This window comes from Sciurus carolinensis, chromosome 6 (assembly GCF_902686445.1).
Source record: "Sciurus carolinensis chromosome 6, mSciCar1.2, whole genome shotgun sequence".
Lineage (NCBI taxonomy): Eukaryota > Metazoa > Chordata > Mammalia > Rodentia > Sciuridae > Sciurus > Sciurus carolinensis.
Window position 1 is genome coordinate 91685704 of NC_062218.1, and position 18873 is coordinate 91704576.

The 18873-nt window shown below is 33.4% G+C and overlaps 1 protein-coding gene across 1 annotated transcript in view; it reads right to left on the minus strand.

Moving 5' to 3' along the window:
- Fbxl17 (F-box and leucine rich repeat protein 17) overlaps window positions 1-18873 on the minus strand; it is a 515989-nt gene that overhangs the window by 141079 nt on the left and 356037 nt on the right. The window contains exon 7 of the mRNA XM_047555024.1: window positions 16419-16495. Coding sequence (XP_047410980.1) covers window positions 16419-16495 — 77 coding nt within the window. The remainder of the gene's footprint in view (window positions 1-16418; window positions 16496-18873) is intronic.

Below are 18873 nucleotides of genomic sequence, written 5' to 3' on the forward strand. Positions count from 1 at the left end.
TGATGTTAGCCATGGGTTTAGCATAGATAGCCTTTACAATGTTGAGGTATGTTCCTACTATCCCTATTTTTTCTAGTGTTTTAAGCATGAAGGGGTGCTGTATTTTATCAAATGCTTTATCAGCATCTATTGAAATAATCATATGATTTTTAACTTTAAGTCTATTGATGTGATGAATTACATTTATTGATTTCCAGATATTGAACCAACCTTGTATCCCTGGGATAAACCCCACTTGATCATGGTGCACTATCTTTTTAATATGTTTTTGTATGTGATTGCCAAAATTTTGTTAAGGACTTTTGCATCTATGTTCATCAGGGATATTGGTCTAAAGTTTTCTTTACTTGATGCATCTTTGTCTGCTTTGGTATCAGAGTGATACGAGCTTCACAGAATGAATTTGAAAGTGTTCCCTCCTTTTCTATTTCCTGGAATACTTTGAGGAGTATTGATATTAGTTCTTCTTAAAGGTCTTGTAGAATTTGGCTGAGAATCCACCTGGTCCTGGGCTTTTCTTGGTTGGTAGGTTTTGATGGTTTCTTCTATTTCATTGCTTGAAATTGATCTGTTTAAATTGTGTATGTCTTCCTGTTTCAGTTTTAGAGGATCATATGTCTCTAAAAATTTGTCAATGTCAACAATATTTTCTATTTGTTGGAGTACAGATTTTCAAAGTAGCTTGTAATTGTGTTATGTATTTCAGTGGTGTCTGTCGTGATCTCTCCTTTTTCATCACAATTTCTAATTTGAGTTTTCTCCTTCTTTGTTAGTGTAGCTAAGGGTTTATCAATTTTGTTTACTTTTTGTTTTGTGAATTTTTTGAATTGTTTCTCTCATTTCAATTCCATTGATTTCAACTCTGATTTTAATTATTTCCTGTCTTCTACTATTTTTGGTGTTGATCTGTTCTTTTTCTAAGACTGTGAGATGTAATGTAGAAGGTAATGTTTGAGAAAATTATGATTGAAATTCTCCCCAAATAGATTGAAGAACTGAGTCCTCTGGTTCAGGAGGCACTATAAATTCTAAGCATCATAAAAAGAAAACACATGAGAAGAGATATCACAAAAAAACTTATTTTTACTAAAAGTAAAAGAAATTATAGTCAAAGAAAAGAAGATAATTACTAGCAAAGGAATGATGAATGGCCGCTCTGAACACACCACTGGTCAGAAAAGAGCTGAATAATATCTTCAAAATAATGAAAAATTACTTTAATTCCTAATATTGTGTACCCTGAAAAATATTATTCAAGAATATGTATAAGCCTAGGCATGGTGGCACATGCTTGTAATCCTAGTGGCTCAGAGGCTGAGGGAGGAGGATTGCAAGTTTGAGGCCAGTTCAGCAACTTAGGGAGCCTGTAGGACTCAAAGTAAATAATAAAAAGCAAGACCCTATCTCAAAGTAAATAACAAAAAGGGTCTGGGGATGTGGCTCAGGAGTTAGGCACCCATTGGTTCAATGCCCAGTACCCTCCCAAAAAAGAACATGGGTAAACTAAATTATTATCAGATTTTGGGGGGTGCTAGGGATTTAACCCAAGGCCTCATGCCCCAGCTCTTAATCAGATATATTTTTTAAACATCTGTGTATTAAAATCTCACACATTTTCCCTAATGAACATAATTTTCCTTTATTTTTAAATAAATTGAATAATATTTTTCCCTACTTAATCTAACATAAGATTAATCTAAATCCAAATTAGGTAAGGCATTGAATATTCTTTCTAAAAATAATTCCTTAAAAGTTAAAACAATTATCTAAAATCTTTACATCAAAGAAACAAAATTATGCTCTATTATGATATATCATGATTTCCCAGAACAAAAAACATATATTCTTCCTTCTTCACAATTCCACTGGGTAAAAATGAGTCTGGCTGGTTTCAAAGAAGCCAGGAGCAGGCAGGGGAACAGAGAGAGAAGACACCAGTTGGATTGTGAGAGGCAAAGTCCCCTGGTCTGGAAAAGAGTCTGCATCTCAGTTCCTTTTGTATAAAGTTGGAGGTTCAGAGGAATCAACATTTTCTAATAGCTTCCATAGCACTAAAGGTGGAAATCTTTTAGTTCAATCCTATAGGATGCCACCCAAAGTTATGAACTCCATAATCTTATAACCAATAACCAACCTAGTGGGAAATGTTTCTTGATAGAACTTCTAGCTCATTCTGTAGGACATTCTTATAGTATTTTCTCACTAATATCTGTATTAGCTAGGAAGTTTCCAATCCTGATTTCTCATCTCCAATCCTGAAAGATTAGATAATAGAAATACTTGCTTTGAAAAAAGTTCACAAAACCTACAGTCTTTCCCTTGCAAGGACCCTATGGTGGTTAGGAGTTATAAGGTACCAGTCTTTCTAACAGTAGCAAAACCAATTGCTACAGGGGCAAATTTTCAGTGACAACGCCCCACCCACCAACACAACACATACCCTTTATCTTTTTCTTGTGTCATTTGGCAACCAGACTGATTAATAGGCATAAGCAACATTATTAGTGATTATGTTATCTGGTATTAATTGAGTCTTTTTCCTTTACCCAAAAATCAAATGGCAATCTAAAGATGTTTGCTCCTGTGGCCATATTTGGACGTGTGTAAGGTATTAGTACTGTGTGACCAGGATCAGCTGGACCACCTTGGACCAGAGGCTGGAGTGGAGGATTCAGAGCCAGCAATACCAATCTTATCATATGGATAATATGATACCTTCTCTGCCCCAATCTTAGAAATATAATATGTTTCTTAGAAAGAAAAAAGAACGCAAGAAAGAGAAAAGAAAAGAACAAGGGAACAGACCAGGTAGGGGAGACAAGATATGGCATGAATAGTGGTTAAATATATGCCTTTAAATAAATATAGAATCATTTCGACATTTAAGGTCGAATCTGAAGCTGACTTAAAAATTCGTAGAGTGGGTAAAGAGTTAACAAAACCTTTTCCTTTTCTGAATTAGAATTTGACCTTTCATTAATTTCCCAGATCAGTTCCTCTGGTAACTCTAAAATTATGTGTTGACCATGTTATTAGGCAACATTACTTATTCAAACAATGACCCCTGATTGGTAGATAACATCCCTCTGGTTTGAGAGAACTATAAACACCTGATGGGAACATCACTGATTCCTGGAACACTGTCATTTGTCACTGGACTTAACAATTTATGTGATATAAGAACCTATCTATGTCTATTGATTGTTTTGAGAGATATTGGTTGCTGTGGTTTGAATCTTTTAAGCTGGGATAATGCCTGTACCCCTGCTACGTGGATCACATTTCCTTTTATGTGACCCTTCTTTCATTTGGTGGGTGAAGAAAGACAGACACCTCAGACTGCTGGGTGAACCACATCATGGACTCCTGCTGTCTCCTACAGAAGTGGCCACCTGACTGCCCTCTCATCTTTCACCATTTTACATGTACTGTGTTAAGGGTGGTCTATCATGGCTCAATGTCTCAGTGTTTGGTTGAACCTAAGAAGAACTCATGGTTAGGTAAGGTACATGATTGTCTGACTTTAAATATTTCTTTAGGTTTTAAGTCTGCATGTAACCCAGGATAAACAGTGTATTTCTAAAGGCATAAAAATAATTTTTAATTTATTTTAATTTATTCATTCAAGAATAATTTAGAAAGTTCAATGTAGTTATTTTGTGATAAATATTGTCCCACTAATATTTGCTTCAGTCAAAAAGTTTACAATCCTGATTCTTCATCCCCAGCCTTAAGAGACCAATTAATAGAAAGAACTTGCCTTACAAAATGTTTGCAAAACTCAAAGCTTTTTTCCCAAGAAAACTCTGTGTTGGAATGGTTAGGGGATACTAGGTATCAGTCTGCCATTTTAAGGTAAGAAGAAGACAAATAGGGAATACAGTTAAATGGCTGCATGGTTACCAGTGGATCTGGCAATATTTGAAATATATTTTGAGGGAAGAGTCAACCTGGCTTGTTAATGGATGTGATGAAAGGTATGAGGAAAAGTGAGGAATCACAGACACCCAAATTTTGGCCCAATAACAAAATGAACAGTAATATCCTTACTGAGTCAGTAACAGTAATGGTTGTAAAGAAGTGAAAAAAAAAATGGTGGTGAGAATAAACAGCCTTCTACTCTGCATTTAGGTTAATCCACTGAAAAGGAAGTACTGTCATAAGCCAGTACAGGGAAATGATGCTTTGAAAACAGTGGTAATAGGGATACAATTTTATAATCAGCATTACATACTTAATTCCTTTTACAGGAAGCAAGGATGAATAAAGAAGAAAAAGCAGGAAAGGCAAACCACAGCTTTAAGTGTGCAGCACATCATGTGTTAAATTGAAACAACCCCAAAGTTCAACTTTCTTCACTGTTCAAGGAGAAAATCCTTTACTATGTACTTTAGGATAAAGGATTTGCAACTATATGGTGCTTGAGAAATATGCTATTGCTGTAATTTAACTCACTGTATGTGGGCTTCAAGATGCACAGTGGCATTCCAAACCAACTTTTAAAGAAAATTGCATGGAATTTTCAAGACATCAGGAGCGTTCTTAAAAGTTATGCAGAGAAAACGGATTTTTGATAGTTATGAATTACATTTAGTGCTGCCAGATTGCAGGGAACGCTCTTTTTGCCTCAGTATGGTTAGAATTACTGTTGACAAAGTTTTAATTTAAATTTTCAAGGATTTAAATGTAAGAATATAGGTCACTGAATTTTCATTCACTGTGTAAGCCTTACTACTGGCAGACAGCAAGCTTTGTTAGTGAGGGTCCAATTTTGGCCCCAGAGTTCATCTTTTCTATAGTAGTTGGGAATTGAGTATGTGTTAGTGAGAATAATTTGCCTCTCAGTCAGTCAATCAGTGGATGGAGCACACATAGTTAGAAACCTGCCTGGCACAGAACAGAAGCTTGGTTCAGAAAATACTAAATGCATTTGTAAGACAGTCCCGAGTCCACACAAATCATATATTACAATCACAAGCAGGAAGAGAGTCTATCTTTCCTAGCAGGTTATAGATTTAGATAGACTTGTAATAGTCTAAAATATATCACATAGCTCCAAAGTCTAACTCTACAATTTTAACTGGTTTCCTAAAGTTGAAAAAAATAGCAGTAAATATTTGTAGAGCCCACTATATGTAAAACATGTTGTAAAGAGCCTTTCCATTTACCAGGTAATCTTAAGAAATTATGGTGGGTTTCTAATTTAAATTATGTATCATAAAAAGAAATAATTTAAAAATATATGGTACTCATGCTAGTAAAAATAAAGCTCAATTTATTGAATAAAATTTTAAAATTATATTTTCCATAAATCAGAGAAAGTCGAAGAGATTTCAAATCAATGGTCTATTTAGCTAAAAAGATGAAGCATGAGCTTCTTGATAAAATCAGCATAACTATGGAGAGGCTATACCTTTCTGTGTTTGAAGAGAATCTTATTTTACTTATGTACCATTTGTGCCTTATTTATCCCAAAGCGCCCCTAGCTCTAGAATCAGTGTGTTACCCCACAGAATGATGAATGTGATGGGTGATATTTAATGTGCAGCACATATCTGTGGTAGATTCCCTGAATTTGCTTGAGTTGCCAAATACTGTGAAAGTAAAAGAATGTGAAAGAACTTTGGGGGAAATATGCATATGGGAAATAGGAGGCTAGCTTCATAATAATAGATTTCAGAAACAAGTGAAAAATTAATAATTATTTGCACTGGGAAGTGCCATGTACCAAAACCTGGGACAAAAAAGAAACCACCAACTATGTATTAATTTTAGCATGCTTGATAAATTTACTCCTTTTCCTGTCACCTAAGAAAATTATATCAGAATCCAAGAGAGTGAAAAAGAGATGTCACTCAATCTGATCTAGTTTATAATTTCTTTAGAAAGTAAATCACTTGCAAACCTTGATTGCAAGGTGTGTAGTAAAGGCAAAGTTGAAAACACATGCTTTAGAGGACTTCACCCAATTTCTTATGTAAACCACAGCAGACGGTATGATTCTCAAAAAAAGTCAAGTACATTTGCCTCAACATGAAATAGGACTGATTGAATTTCAAACATTCATCTATTTTACAGAGCTGAAACTATAAGTTCCTAATTGCTGTTCAAGACTAGCAGCTTAAATTTTATTATTAATACATCTTTGTTTATTATCATATATGTATGTCATTTATATACATAGAACATGAATTTGTATACATACATATATATGCTATATATATATGTTATGTATATATGTTACTATGTGGTCTTACACTCATTCAGGGGCTTTCAAACTATATTATGTATATATGTTACTATATGGTCTTATACTCATTCAGGGGTTTTCAAATTGTATTAGCTATATATATATTATAGTAACTCATGTTATAATAACATGCATATATGACAAATACATATGTATGTGTGTATAAAACACACACACACACACACAAATTTTTCTTTGTGGTGCTGGGAATCAAATACTGCACATAGTAGGCAAGTGCTCTACCACTAAACTACACTTCCAGCCCTAATTATTCCTATTCACTTTAAAGGTAACTGATTATTATTGAATAGAAATAACTTAGAATTTCAAATAGACCTTTCAAGCATGTTCAGAGAGTATCATTTGAGCTGAGGATGGCTTGGCTATGAACTGTTCTCTTCATGAATTTTGGTCCTCAGAATACCAGAGCAGCATGTCTGGGCTTCAAACTTCCAAATTCAACTTTCCAAGGCTGCCTTCAGAGAAATGTCCTACTTGAGTATTATTATATTAAATCAAATAAAACAAAAGAATCCTCGATGAGAGGAAATAAACTATTTGCAAAGCAAAAGTGCTTTCTTGGAGACGGTCCTGGAGCCATATATGAGCAAACAGTAAAAAGCGGGGGAGGGGGATGGGATTTAACCTAAGAAAGAAATAGGGACAATTAAAAATATACAAAAATCAATCAGCAAACAGTACTCAGCTAATTTTCTACACAATTTTTTTTCTGCTTCTAAGAATTATTTGTAATATAAAAGTGTCTTGGCCAGCAACCCTTACATCAGTATGAATGTAGGTCATTTTTAAAAAGGACATATAGATGTTAGAAGGGTATCATAACTTCCTAAAGACACAATGAATTTTCTTTTGTTTATTCTTTCTTTTTACTTAAAAAAAAAAAAAATCTCCTTTTCTCTACTCACACACAGTCATATCCAGTGACAGCCAAGTCACTTTCAGGCATCTGGCACAGACAGCACAGAGAAGCAAAGAGGCTAGTATCAACCATGTCAATGCAACACAATTGTTTGAAAAGTTGAAAAGTTCAAACTATTTATTTAATGTTATGCAGATAGACCCAAGGGGGAAAAGCATATTTGACAGAGAAATTCTAGGTGACTGAGTCTTAACCCCAAGGGAATGTTTTAGGGATAAGGGTTAAAATTAACAGTTTAATATTTAAGTTAAAAGTAAGTTTGATTTAGTTAGTTCAGAAATTAAATTAACAAAACTGATTTGTCTCAAGAGAAAGTTCCATTTAATATTTATCCTATTCTGATATCTGTTTGACTTTCTTACTCCCAAAAATGTGAGTTGGAAAGAATATTAACTCCTGATATTAAAGATAATAAGATCAACATATTTGTTGAGCTTGAGAAGGTTGCTGCCTTCTACCCCAAGAACAATATCTATTTTGTACCAAGGAAATCCATCAGTTTTCTACTCATGCAAGTCATTCAGTGATACATCTAGTACTTATGTATCCATTGAGGGAAAGTAGAACTATGACAGTGTTTACAAACTGCTGGTTGTCTTAGTAAGTGATGTTGTCAACTTAGTGACAGTCTATCAAGCACCTTAAATGCAAAATGTATTTTTCACTACAGAAGAAGGCTGAAAGCTCCTGCATGAGTGTTTATAAGTCTATACTACTGTATGAACACTACTTTATTTATTTCCAAATGGCCGCCTCCAAGAGGTCCAATTTCAATACTTCCTTACATGAAGAAAATGTGAGACATGCAAAATCAGAAGGTCATCCCTCCCTGCAAGTAGATGAAGTAGCTAAAATATAAAACTACTCCTTTTATAATACCACCCTTAACTTCCAAAAACAGACAGTGTGGCTGTGGATTAAGAGAGTACTGGACATAAGATATTAGATATTTCTAGTATACTGAGAATTATTGAATAAAGATGGCTTAAGACTCTTGGGGGGTATGACTTTTGAGTTACAGTGGGAAGGATAGCCCTGTGATTAGGTATATAATAGATTTTAAGCTGGAGTTTTCAGCAGAAAATACCCAGACTTAGAAAAATTCACTCAAAGTCACCAGAATTTTTGGAAAAATGGATGGTCCCATGTTTCTACCATGAAATTTAAAACAGGTATTTATCTTGACACAATGGATCCACGTCCAAAGGACACAGGAACCAATACAAAGCTTCTACTATCAAAGACAGGACCAATTTGAATATCAGGAAGAACAAATAATTCATAAGTTTAAAATAATAGTTAAATAACAGCAACTTATTATCGGTCATCTGTGGAAGACACTATGAACCAATTCCGTACCTTGAAAACTTTTTAAAAAGGGGAAAAATACAAATTATTCTCGCCTTTCCTACATAAATTAAACTCAGGTAAACCAAAAAGTTGACAAAGGAAGTTGCTCTTTATATATGGAAGTTCGGCTAACAGATGAAAAGGGAAAGATCTTCTAGAGAGGCTTACCCTATTTTATATTAGCAGATATAAGGATGTGAGTCTAATCAGTGATGGACATGGAGTAAAATGAATTATTTTAATGTTTAATATATACTATGCAGTGTTACTTTCCATATGATAATGTAATTCATAAGCTACGTGAAGTTGAGCTTTTTAAGCCCTCATTTCCACATCTGTAAGCCTGAATACCCATAGTACCTATCTAAAGTAGAATTAAATAAATAATGCCCACAGAAAGTACTCAATAAATTTTAGTTATTCCATCATTATTACTATTACAAAAGTTCACATTTGACTTATTTACTACTGAACTGGACATCTGATTAATAGTTATAACCTAAAGTAACTATTTCTTTTTATACATGTTAAGTGAAGTTGTTGCCATGGGAATGGTGAATAAGACAGAAAAAGTTGCAACAAAAATTGGAACTTACCCTGAATTTTCAACGAGAATATTTTCATAAGGTTCTTCAAAATTTTCCCGTGTGTGTGCCCGTAATCACTTTGGATGATCTCTGTTCCTTCTTTAGATTAGCCAATGCATACAAACTCATCCATTCAGACACCTGTTCTTGCTTTGAGCCTTTCCTTGGGCTGCATTACCTCAAATGCCTTTCCTTCTCAACTCTGTCCTCCCATGTCTCCTCTTCCATGGATGCTTCTCTACATACTGCAGTTGATGATGATTCTGTCCTCCCCTGAGTTCCTACATCTTATGGGGCTTCTTCTTTTTCTTAATTGACACTATCATATTGCTTAATATGTTAGAAAGTTTTTTATGGGTGTGTCTTCTTTCTCAGTGCCTGAGTATGTACTTCTCATGTATCTCCTTCCCTCCTTCTCTCTATTTTCCACAGTGCTCAGTCAGCAGTGTTCACACACAGAATAAACATTTGCCGAATGAAACAAAATATTAAAACCATTCCAGTATAAATCCCAGATTTAAAGACCAAATAGGTCAATTCCCTACCCAATGCTTCTATATCCTCCCACAGAAAGTATCTCTACTTGAATAGCTTTTCTAATGGAGGATTCACTACCACTCAAGACATTCATTTTGAAGAAATTTTAAACATTAGGAAGTGATTTCTTCTCTAGGATATGGGAAATCTAGCCTTTTTCAATTATCTTGGTTTTTATGACAGTTCTATTTAGATCTACTCAACACTGATAATGATCAATCATGATTCTTGTACTATTGCATGGTACAAGGAAAAAATGATTTGTCTGCGTACCCAAGGTACTGAACAATGAAAGTTAAAAATGGGCACTGTGAAAAACGATTGTTTATGTGATCTGGGATAAATTTTCTATATCTATAAAAGAAGACCTCTTCAGAAGACAAATATTAAAATTAAACACTATTCTTCAGAAATGCTAAAAAGCAAATGAGGAAAGTCGGAAAGTTAATATTTCAGTTAGTGGCTAAGACAAATATTGAAATTTAGTATTCAGTTATAAAAAGTGAATTTAAACCCAGGCTTATATGCACTTGGAGGTGTAAGAAAGTTAAGAGGTTAACAGTTAACAGGACAATTAAAACTTTTTTTTAGTTGTAAATGGACACAATATCTTTTTTTTTTTTTAATGTGGTACTGAGAATTGAACCCAGTGCCTCACATGTGCAAGAACTGAGCCAGAACCCCAGCCTTACAATTTGTTTTGTAAAAATAGGTTTCTTAATTAAATTCTATACATAGAATTAATTTTTGAGTGGGTTGTGGTAATATTTTTTAAGGAATATTTTAAGAAGTCCTTCTTAATAGATGGGAAATATGCACTCTATTATGGCAAGACATAGTGGTAAGCATTATCATTGTTCAGTCTTTCAGTCTTTTATTTCAAGATTACATAGCTTCAGCATAGGGATGTCATAGGAAATAGGGAAGAAAGTCAACAATTTCTTTGCTGTTGAGCAAAAAAAGTATTTAGAAAAATTTATGTTTAAATATCATTTTTTTTTTTTTTTTTGGTGAAAACTTGTGTCCATTACAGAGAAGGAAAAAAGATCATAACACCTGCTAAATATGACAGCAGGAATATAAATCCAGCAGTGAGGAACTTTAAGAATAAAATAAGAATGAGAAGTCGGGAGAAATAATGTACAAGATGGACATATAAATGGGAAATTTGCAACAACAGAAGATTTGGCATTTTAGTACTATTTTGTAAGAAATAATAAAAGCTATCTATATTTAAATAATAGAATGGAGAGACAGGGTGAATAATAAGCTGTAAACAGACATTCTTTTTGACTTGCAAATGTGTGTTTTAAAGTTCTTCTCTATCACTTTACAACTATTTGAGCTATTTTTTAAAAAAAATTTTTTAGTTGTAGATGGACATAATACCTTTATTTTATTTATTTATTTTATGTGGTGTTCAGGATTGGACCCAGTGCCTCACATTGCTAGGCAAGTGCTCTACCATTGAGATACAACCCCAGTCCCTACGGCTATTCTTACTGACAGAGTTGAATCTTACCCAGCAATCTTGCAATATATTTTGAAAGCAAAAAAAAAAAAATAAAAGGGAAAAACTAGATATTATATTTTAAATGGAACCTCATTCAATGAAATACACATTTATATGAAAAATAAGATGATGCAATAAAGAGCAAAATTATTTTTGTTATAAGATTTTTCTTGAATTATTTATCAGTATTGCTTTGGCAAAAAAAAAAGAAGCATCCTGGTTAATGGTGTAACCTGAAATGCTTGTTTGGACTTCTTTAGTTTCTTGAGTGTGCTTATTTTGATAATATATTCTAGCTCCTAATTTGGGTTAACTAACAGCTTGAAGAGGTCTGGTATCCCAAGGAGGGGTAGGGAAGGTACAACCTATTAATCTTTCAATAGTGTTATAAGGTCAACAAGACTGGGGTGAGGCATGAGTTATATCCAAACAAAGATTAATCTCACCCAGCCACTCCCTGCCATTCTTCTTTGTCTGGAAGGAGATGGATTACATTTTTTTTTTTTTTTTTAAATAATAAGCAGGCTAGCTAGCTTTGTCTCTGATCCCACAAGAATGAAAGCTCCAGAAACACAGAAACCACACATCTCCTGCATCTAACACAGTGGGTACTGAATCAATTTTTTTTTTTTTTTTTAGACAGAATGAATATATACCATGTCTGTGATTGGTAGATCAACTTAAATGACATCTTCAATGATAACTGTGGACTAGCAACCTTCTTGATTTAGGAGGTCTTTCATCCTGAGTGAACCAAAAATTTTGTGGGAGGTCGTCTTGGTATTATGTTACAAATCCCAGACTGCAGAGACATAGTGTGGCCAAGAACAATACTGGGAAGCTAAAAACAGGACCAGGAAGAGCAGTCCAAGGACGCTTGGAAGTAACAGGAGCACATGGAGTGGTGCAGAGTAAGCCTCTGGGTTGTCAGTAATCTTGTAGGCCTCCAAACAACATCAGTAGTTCACTGTTTATAATCTTCTTTAATTAAAGGTCAACAATTTGAGAAAGGAAACAAAAAATATCTGGAGTATATTTCTAAGGGCCCTCAGGAATGCTAAAGTCAAAAGAAATGAGCTAACAAGACAGAAGTAACCTGGGTCCTTTTTACAACTGCCCTCTGACACCAGGGTCACAGTGGTAAAATTTACTATGCAGACACTAATGGAGATAAGTGCTTTATACATCCATCTCATTTATTACACCATATAAGGTGCAATGCAACCCAAGAGAAAGACCCATTCTGACCTCCATAAACTTGAGCAATACAGGTTGATATCTATTTCTGTTTTCTTCTTAAAAGCAAAGATACATTTTTCTAAGGGAGGAGTACCAAAAGGTAGACTAGAAATTATTAGCTGACAAAATATTCTAGGACTATAGAAAATCATTAGAGGAACCAATATAAAATTGTCCAAAAGGTAATGCAAAGAACAGATAAAAAATTAAAAATAAAAGATGATAGGGAGATAATTAATATTTGTTCCATCTTTCTTCCCCTCTACTGATAGTTTAGGTCTGGAAGTCAATTAGGCAGCTATAGACTGAATAGGTCAGACTTCTAAAAAATTATTTCCACAAACAGAAAAGCAGCATTGGAAGGAGGTGAAGGGCTGATCCTGAGCGGGGAGGAGAACAGTCTGCTATTATAAGAACTGCCAATTAGTAAGTGTCCACTCTGCCATCAGGCACTAGAGGAGTGTTTCATAGTCATTTTCTACCTTATGTGGTATATAGTATCATGTGGTTAAACAGATGACAAAATTAGGAGTTTAAGTAACTTACTCTAAGTTACAAAGTAAAGAAGAGGCAAAGCTAGAATTGTAAGATGAGTCTCTGACTACTAAGTTTTAGTTCCTTTCCACAATTCTGCCTATGATATACATTTGTTCAGTGATGGAAGAGCAACAATATTAGATTTCTCATCAGGGAGCCATTTCTCAAGACTGTATTTTCCATTTAATGATGCCTAAATTATCGATTTGTTTATAATTGCTATTCTTTACCATTAAGATCTATGTTTAATTTGGGGAGTTAGAAGCCTATTAGCCTGATAGCTTTCTTCATGACAACTATATCATATATCAAATAAAATGAACATAACTTCCTAACAGCCTGGCCAGGTGCCGTGGAGTACTATCATACCACATTCAACACCTGTGAGAATCTTGACAAAAATTACAAGGGATATGCCAGGTGAGTTGCGGTTTCTGAATCAATGCATCCTTCACAACATCCTCAAAATTCTCAGTATATGATACTGAAAGCATAAACAAACCCATTCCCACAGGAAGAGGAGGCAAGGAGCCAATAAAATGGCCAACATGAACATGAGTACAGCAATAGGAAGTAGAAACAGAGCAGTTATTTGAAGAATGAAATTCTCTCAGTATCAGGTGTATGTCAAATTTGACAATTTCAAAGTAGTTTCAGTCATCAAGAAGTTCTAGAGACTATGTTTCCACTGTTTCTATTTATCCAGGCAAAGGCATATTTTTTTTTCTGTCTTAGAATTTATAATTAAAATAGGGCAAGAGAGTATAGAAAGCCTCCCTAACAAAGCAGTTACCTCCAACAACATGATGTTTCTCTGGTTGCAAAGAATAATCTTTTTTTGTCTTTTTGACAAAAATTACTCAAAAGTTACTGGCATTGTACTAGGGAAAATGATTAGCTGAGGTTTCAGTAATTTGTTTGCATTTTATAATAAAATAGCAATTATAGTATAATCTTATGAACTATTAACCTTTCTCCTCTTTCTCAATTTTGACCCAACATTTTGGAAAGCAGAATAAACACATTCTCAAAGACTCACCATGAATGCTTTAAATATCTCAAACTCAAGGAAAGAAGGAAAGAAGAAGAAGTGAGGCAGAAAACCTGAAGCTGGAGGGACTGAAGTTCTAGCTAAATCATTATTGATTTCTCATCACAATGGAAGGAGGTCTCCAAAACGTTCACTTCTGATTCCTCCCCAAGGTACTCTTTTCAGTTGCTCATCACAGGCAGGTTTTACAAAATCACTTCCTGAGCCCCAACACATAGAAATTCTGGTTATATTAGGTAAGTTCACATGCTCATATGCTTTAGAAACTTCCCAGGTGTTCTAATGTTCAGATAAGGTTGAGAACCACTGACCTAAGTAATTCAGAAATACAAATAAGTGTTGACTATATTGGCAAGGTTTTAATATATTTTAAACACAGCAGCAGAAAAAAAAAAAACCCTTACTATCTCAAAAACCAGAACATGAGAATATCACAAAAGAGTAGCAACAGTAATAACAACTAAAACAAAAACTTCTTCCAGGACCTAGGAAAGGGAAGAAGCAGAAAAATACTTAGTGAATCTTGCCTCTATCCTTCCTTCTATAAGAAGTCAACATTTACAAGCAGTATTCTCTATGTTGCTCACTAAACTAGGCTGGGTGCACATAGGGGCATTGATTTTCTATTTTACAAGTGAGGAAACTAAACCTGAGATATGTGAAGGAACTTCCCTAAGGTCAAATGATAAAGAGCAAACACAAAACTTACCCTAGATCTGTCTTAAGTCCAAAACTCCTCCCTCCCTCCCTCCCTCCCTTCCTTCACTTTTCTTTCTTTCCTTTTTCTTTCTTTCTTTTTTTGTACTTGACAATTAACAGGTAAGTTCTGGGCACTAGCTTTGTTAGTAGACAAAATATCTCTATGCCTCCAAAACAAAGTGTAATTTTAGTGACATTTTTCACTGTAGAAACTCAGAGGAGTTCATTTTAAGGGATTTAATCCATAGCTCTTAGCTAATAGCAATCTGCCAACTGGCAATGAACAGGTAAAGGGGAGAAATACACAATAGGACCAAAGAAGCAGTTAGGAGACTGATGAGACTGATCATAAAGTCCTTGAATGCCAAGAGTTTGGAATGAACGAATGTATCAGTCATCAACAAATCTACGTGTGCGTATTTATTTTCAATATGCTCCATACTAGGTAGGGAGTACTCTTCAGGAACTAGACAATAGGAGATATTGTAGGTTTTAGAGATTACCACATCTAAGTGACAATTTAATATGCCAAACCATTAAACTACGAGGAAAAAAAATATGTCAAAACACCTTTTTGGGGCTGGGGATATAGCTCAGTTGGTAGAGTGCTTGCCTTGCAAGCACAAGGCCCTGGGTTCAAATCCCCAGCACCAAAAAACAAACAAACAAACAAACACACCTCTTTGCAAGGAAAACTCAACAACACAGAAAAATTATAGATAAACATAAATTAGAGATATTTTAAATTTAAATCATTTTTATATTCCTTTGAGTGTGCGTGCATAGATCCAACCCAGGGTCTCACATGTTCTAGATAAATACTCTATCACTGAGTTACATTTCCAGGCCCTAAATATTCTAAATAAGTACTCTACAACTTATTATAACTTTAGTAGTTTTTCTAAATGATGAATTTAGTAACTGGTAAAATACAAATCTCCTATGATTAAAGTCATTAGCATATGCATAAGTTAACAATAAAAAAGTAATGGATTATTAATTTCCCTCAAGGTAGGAACATATTCATCATATTCTCAAACTTAAATGAACAAATCAAAAAAATCACAAAACCTAAAAGGAAACCACTCAGTCTCTTATAATGCCAACTATCCAGTTAAAACTCTATATTCAGGACAAATACACACATTGACTAACAAACTATACATAAAGCTAAATAAAAAAGGAAGGCATAGGTTATTTTATTTATTACTGTGACAGTGTGACTTGATATTTTTCATATTTTATAACCTGCTTTCCTCCACTTTGAAAGGATATTGAAAAGTAAGACAATTCAAAATGTTGCATACAAATGTATACCTTTTACTTCCCATATATCTAAACACAGGCCAGCATTCAGAATGTCAGTAGCAGTGCATTTGACATGATATTAAAGTAAGCAAACAAAAACTCAATAAAATAATTTTCTCACTTATGTTCATAACATCAAGCATTTAAGTTTTCTAAAATTTATCTTCACTTCCTAGTTTTTTCAACCATACTTTTTAATCCTATGTCTGCACATGTATGTTTATGTGAATGAGTGTGTATTATTGCATAATAAATTTTTGTTGTTTTGTTTTAGGTCTTATTGGAATTAGCATAAGCAAATATAAATAGTTTCTACAAGACAATTCTTGATTTCTTAAGAAAAAACTTTCAATGATTTTGTAACTTTTTATTCTTGAAAAGAATTAGGGCAATGGCTCATTACATACCATAATCTGTGATTTTACAGGACACCAAATATAGCTCTTTCAGGTTTTGTCCTTCCTTTGCAATGACCTCCACACACCTGAAACATGCAAAAAAGTGATGAGTTACACTAATGCGTTTCAAGTTAAATTAGCAGAGGTTTGGACACAAATATAACAGGAAGAGGTCAGCATTTGATGAATGCCACAGCTCTCTTCTTTCAACAAACCTCTTTCAAGGTGTTTCAGGAAAAGTATTATATTCCCTGCTTTAAACTTAAATGCTCTAATTTCTAAATGGCTTTAATTAAATATATTTATGACCAGTGCATTTTTTAAAAACTAAAGATGTGAAAAATAGATGTTCCTATAAGGTTATATTTGGTTAAAAAAGACTAGAAAGCATATGCTATGTAATGAAGATACATCATTTTATACTAAAATAATTAAAATGAAACTGCAGAATGTAAGTGGATGATCATTATATATGGGTAGCAATATTATTCATTGTTCAATTATTAATGTTGAAGTTTGATAACACTAAAAATACACATTTTGTAAAATTTTATTCAACATAAGGCAAACATGTTATCAAAATCTGTAACTTCTACAAATGAAAGATAGGGCTGGGCATGAAGTTCAATGGTAAAGTATTTGCATAGTATACATGAGGTCCAGGTATGATCCCCAGCACCACACACACACAAGCTAAATTAAAGAAATATCTTCACACAGAAGAACTTAAAATCTTTTACCTTAAAATGTTTTATTTTTACTATTTTAAATAAACCATTATGTAGGTTTTGGCCATTTTAATAATATATAGATGTGTAAGATTTAAAATCTTTTCTGGTTTTCATTAAAAGGTTTTTGAATGGTACACTTTGCTCTAATAGCCCTAGCAGATAATAAGATAATCAAAATTAAAAGAATTAAAAATAGTGATTAACACTATTCATTTTGAGGTTCAGTTCTTTATAATATTAGAAAAACCTGTACAATTATACTGACACATAGGTATATACATTCTCCAATGCAGTTCCTGTTTTAATCTTTATAAATAACTGTTAAGTAAAAGGGTAAAAGCAAAAAGAATCATTAACCTTTTCTAGGAAGAAAGGATCAAGTGATTTCATACCTATGAGTATAATCCATCAAAAATTACTCATGTATCCATCTCTGTCTTTCAGATATTTTATTTGCTGTTTGGCTTATTTTTAGGTATCTTCATAAAATGTCAGGAAATTTTACACAATTTTTCTCTACACAATTCATTACTGAAGGTTAAATTAGTTACAGAGAAGACATATTTTTCTTTTAAAATATTTTTATAGAATTTGTCTTAATGGAATGATAAACATTCTATTTTGGGTTACTTTAAAAAAAGATTTATGATAAAAATGGACAAGCTTTTCCATGACTTCAGCAGAAATCTTAAAAGAGCAATACAATGCAATTATGATTAATACAGATTATTATGAAGGGAAATGCTTAAACCTAATCCCCTGTCATTTAGCTTTAATGTAACATTTTAATAAGTTCATTTAAAATAAAGGCTAAAAACAAAAATAAAACATTATAGACAATAAGCACATTTTACATACAATCTAAAAAAACCAATTTCATACGCTAGGAATAAAAAGAAAGGCCCTAGATGATTGCAAAATCCTAAGTAGTTAAAAACACCTGACCATTTTCTGTAATATCATAGATACATATCTTACTGTTTTCCTTGAAACTTATCAAAAACAAATTAGTTTTAAAAGTTTGTGATGACCACAATTATATTTTGTGAATTATATTTTGTTCTCATGCTCTATTCAAATAGTTCAAAATATCTGATTTGATGTTTGATTATGGAAAAACTCTAAACAAAGGCAATATCCTATTTGTGTTCCATCTACTTGATTCGATATTAGATATGCTAAAGTATATATGAACATTGGAGATATACAGGTAGAGAATAACAAATCAATTTCACTGTACAAGAAAGATCAAATGCTGTTTCATAGGAGAACCAATACTTATATAAAAGAAGATAATCAATCACTGGATGAAGATTTCCCCAAAACTGATCAAAGGCTGCAACAATCAGGTTTCCTCCCTGTGTGACAGAAAGATTCGGGAAGTGTGGATGATTATGAATAGATAACATACAATTATGTAGCTTACTCAAGAGGTAATACCAAGAGATAACACATGATTAAGGAGTAGTATTTCTAAGACAAAAAAAAAAAAAAAAAAGGAGAAATACAAGAAGGAGAGTGCTTTGCTATTACAAAGGATCACCCAGAATTTTTGCATGGTTCTTGAATGTTCAGTTATACAGGATTTCCAAATGTGTTTAATTGCCCTGTAATCAGAGCCTATGTATTATAAGTTATGTCCAACGTTGGGCTATTCCTGGAATAAAAATTTATGGAGGCAAAAATTATTCCTTGGAGGATTTGCAGCAAAATTTAATTTTATCATTCATGGA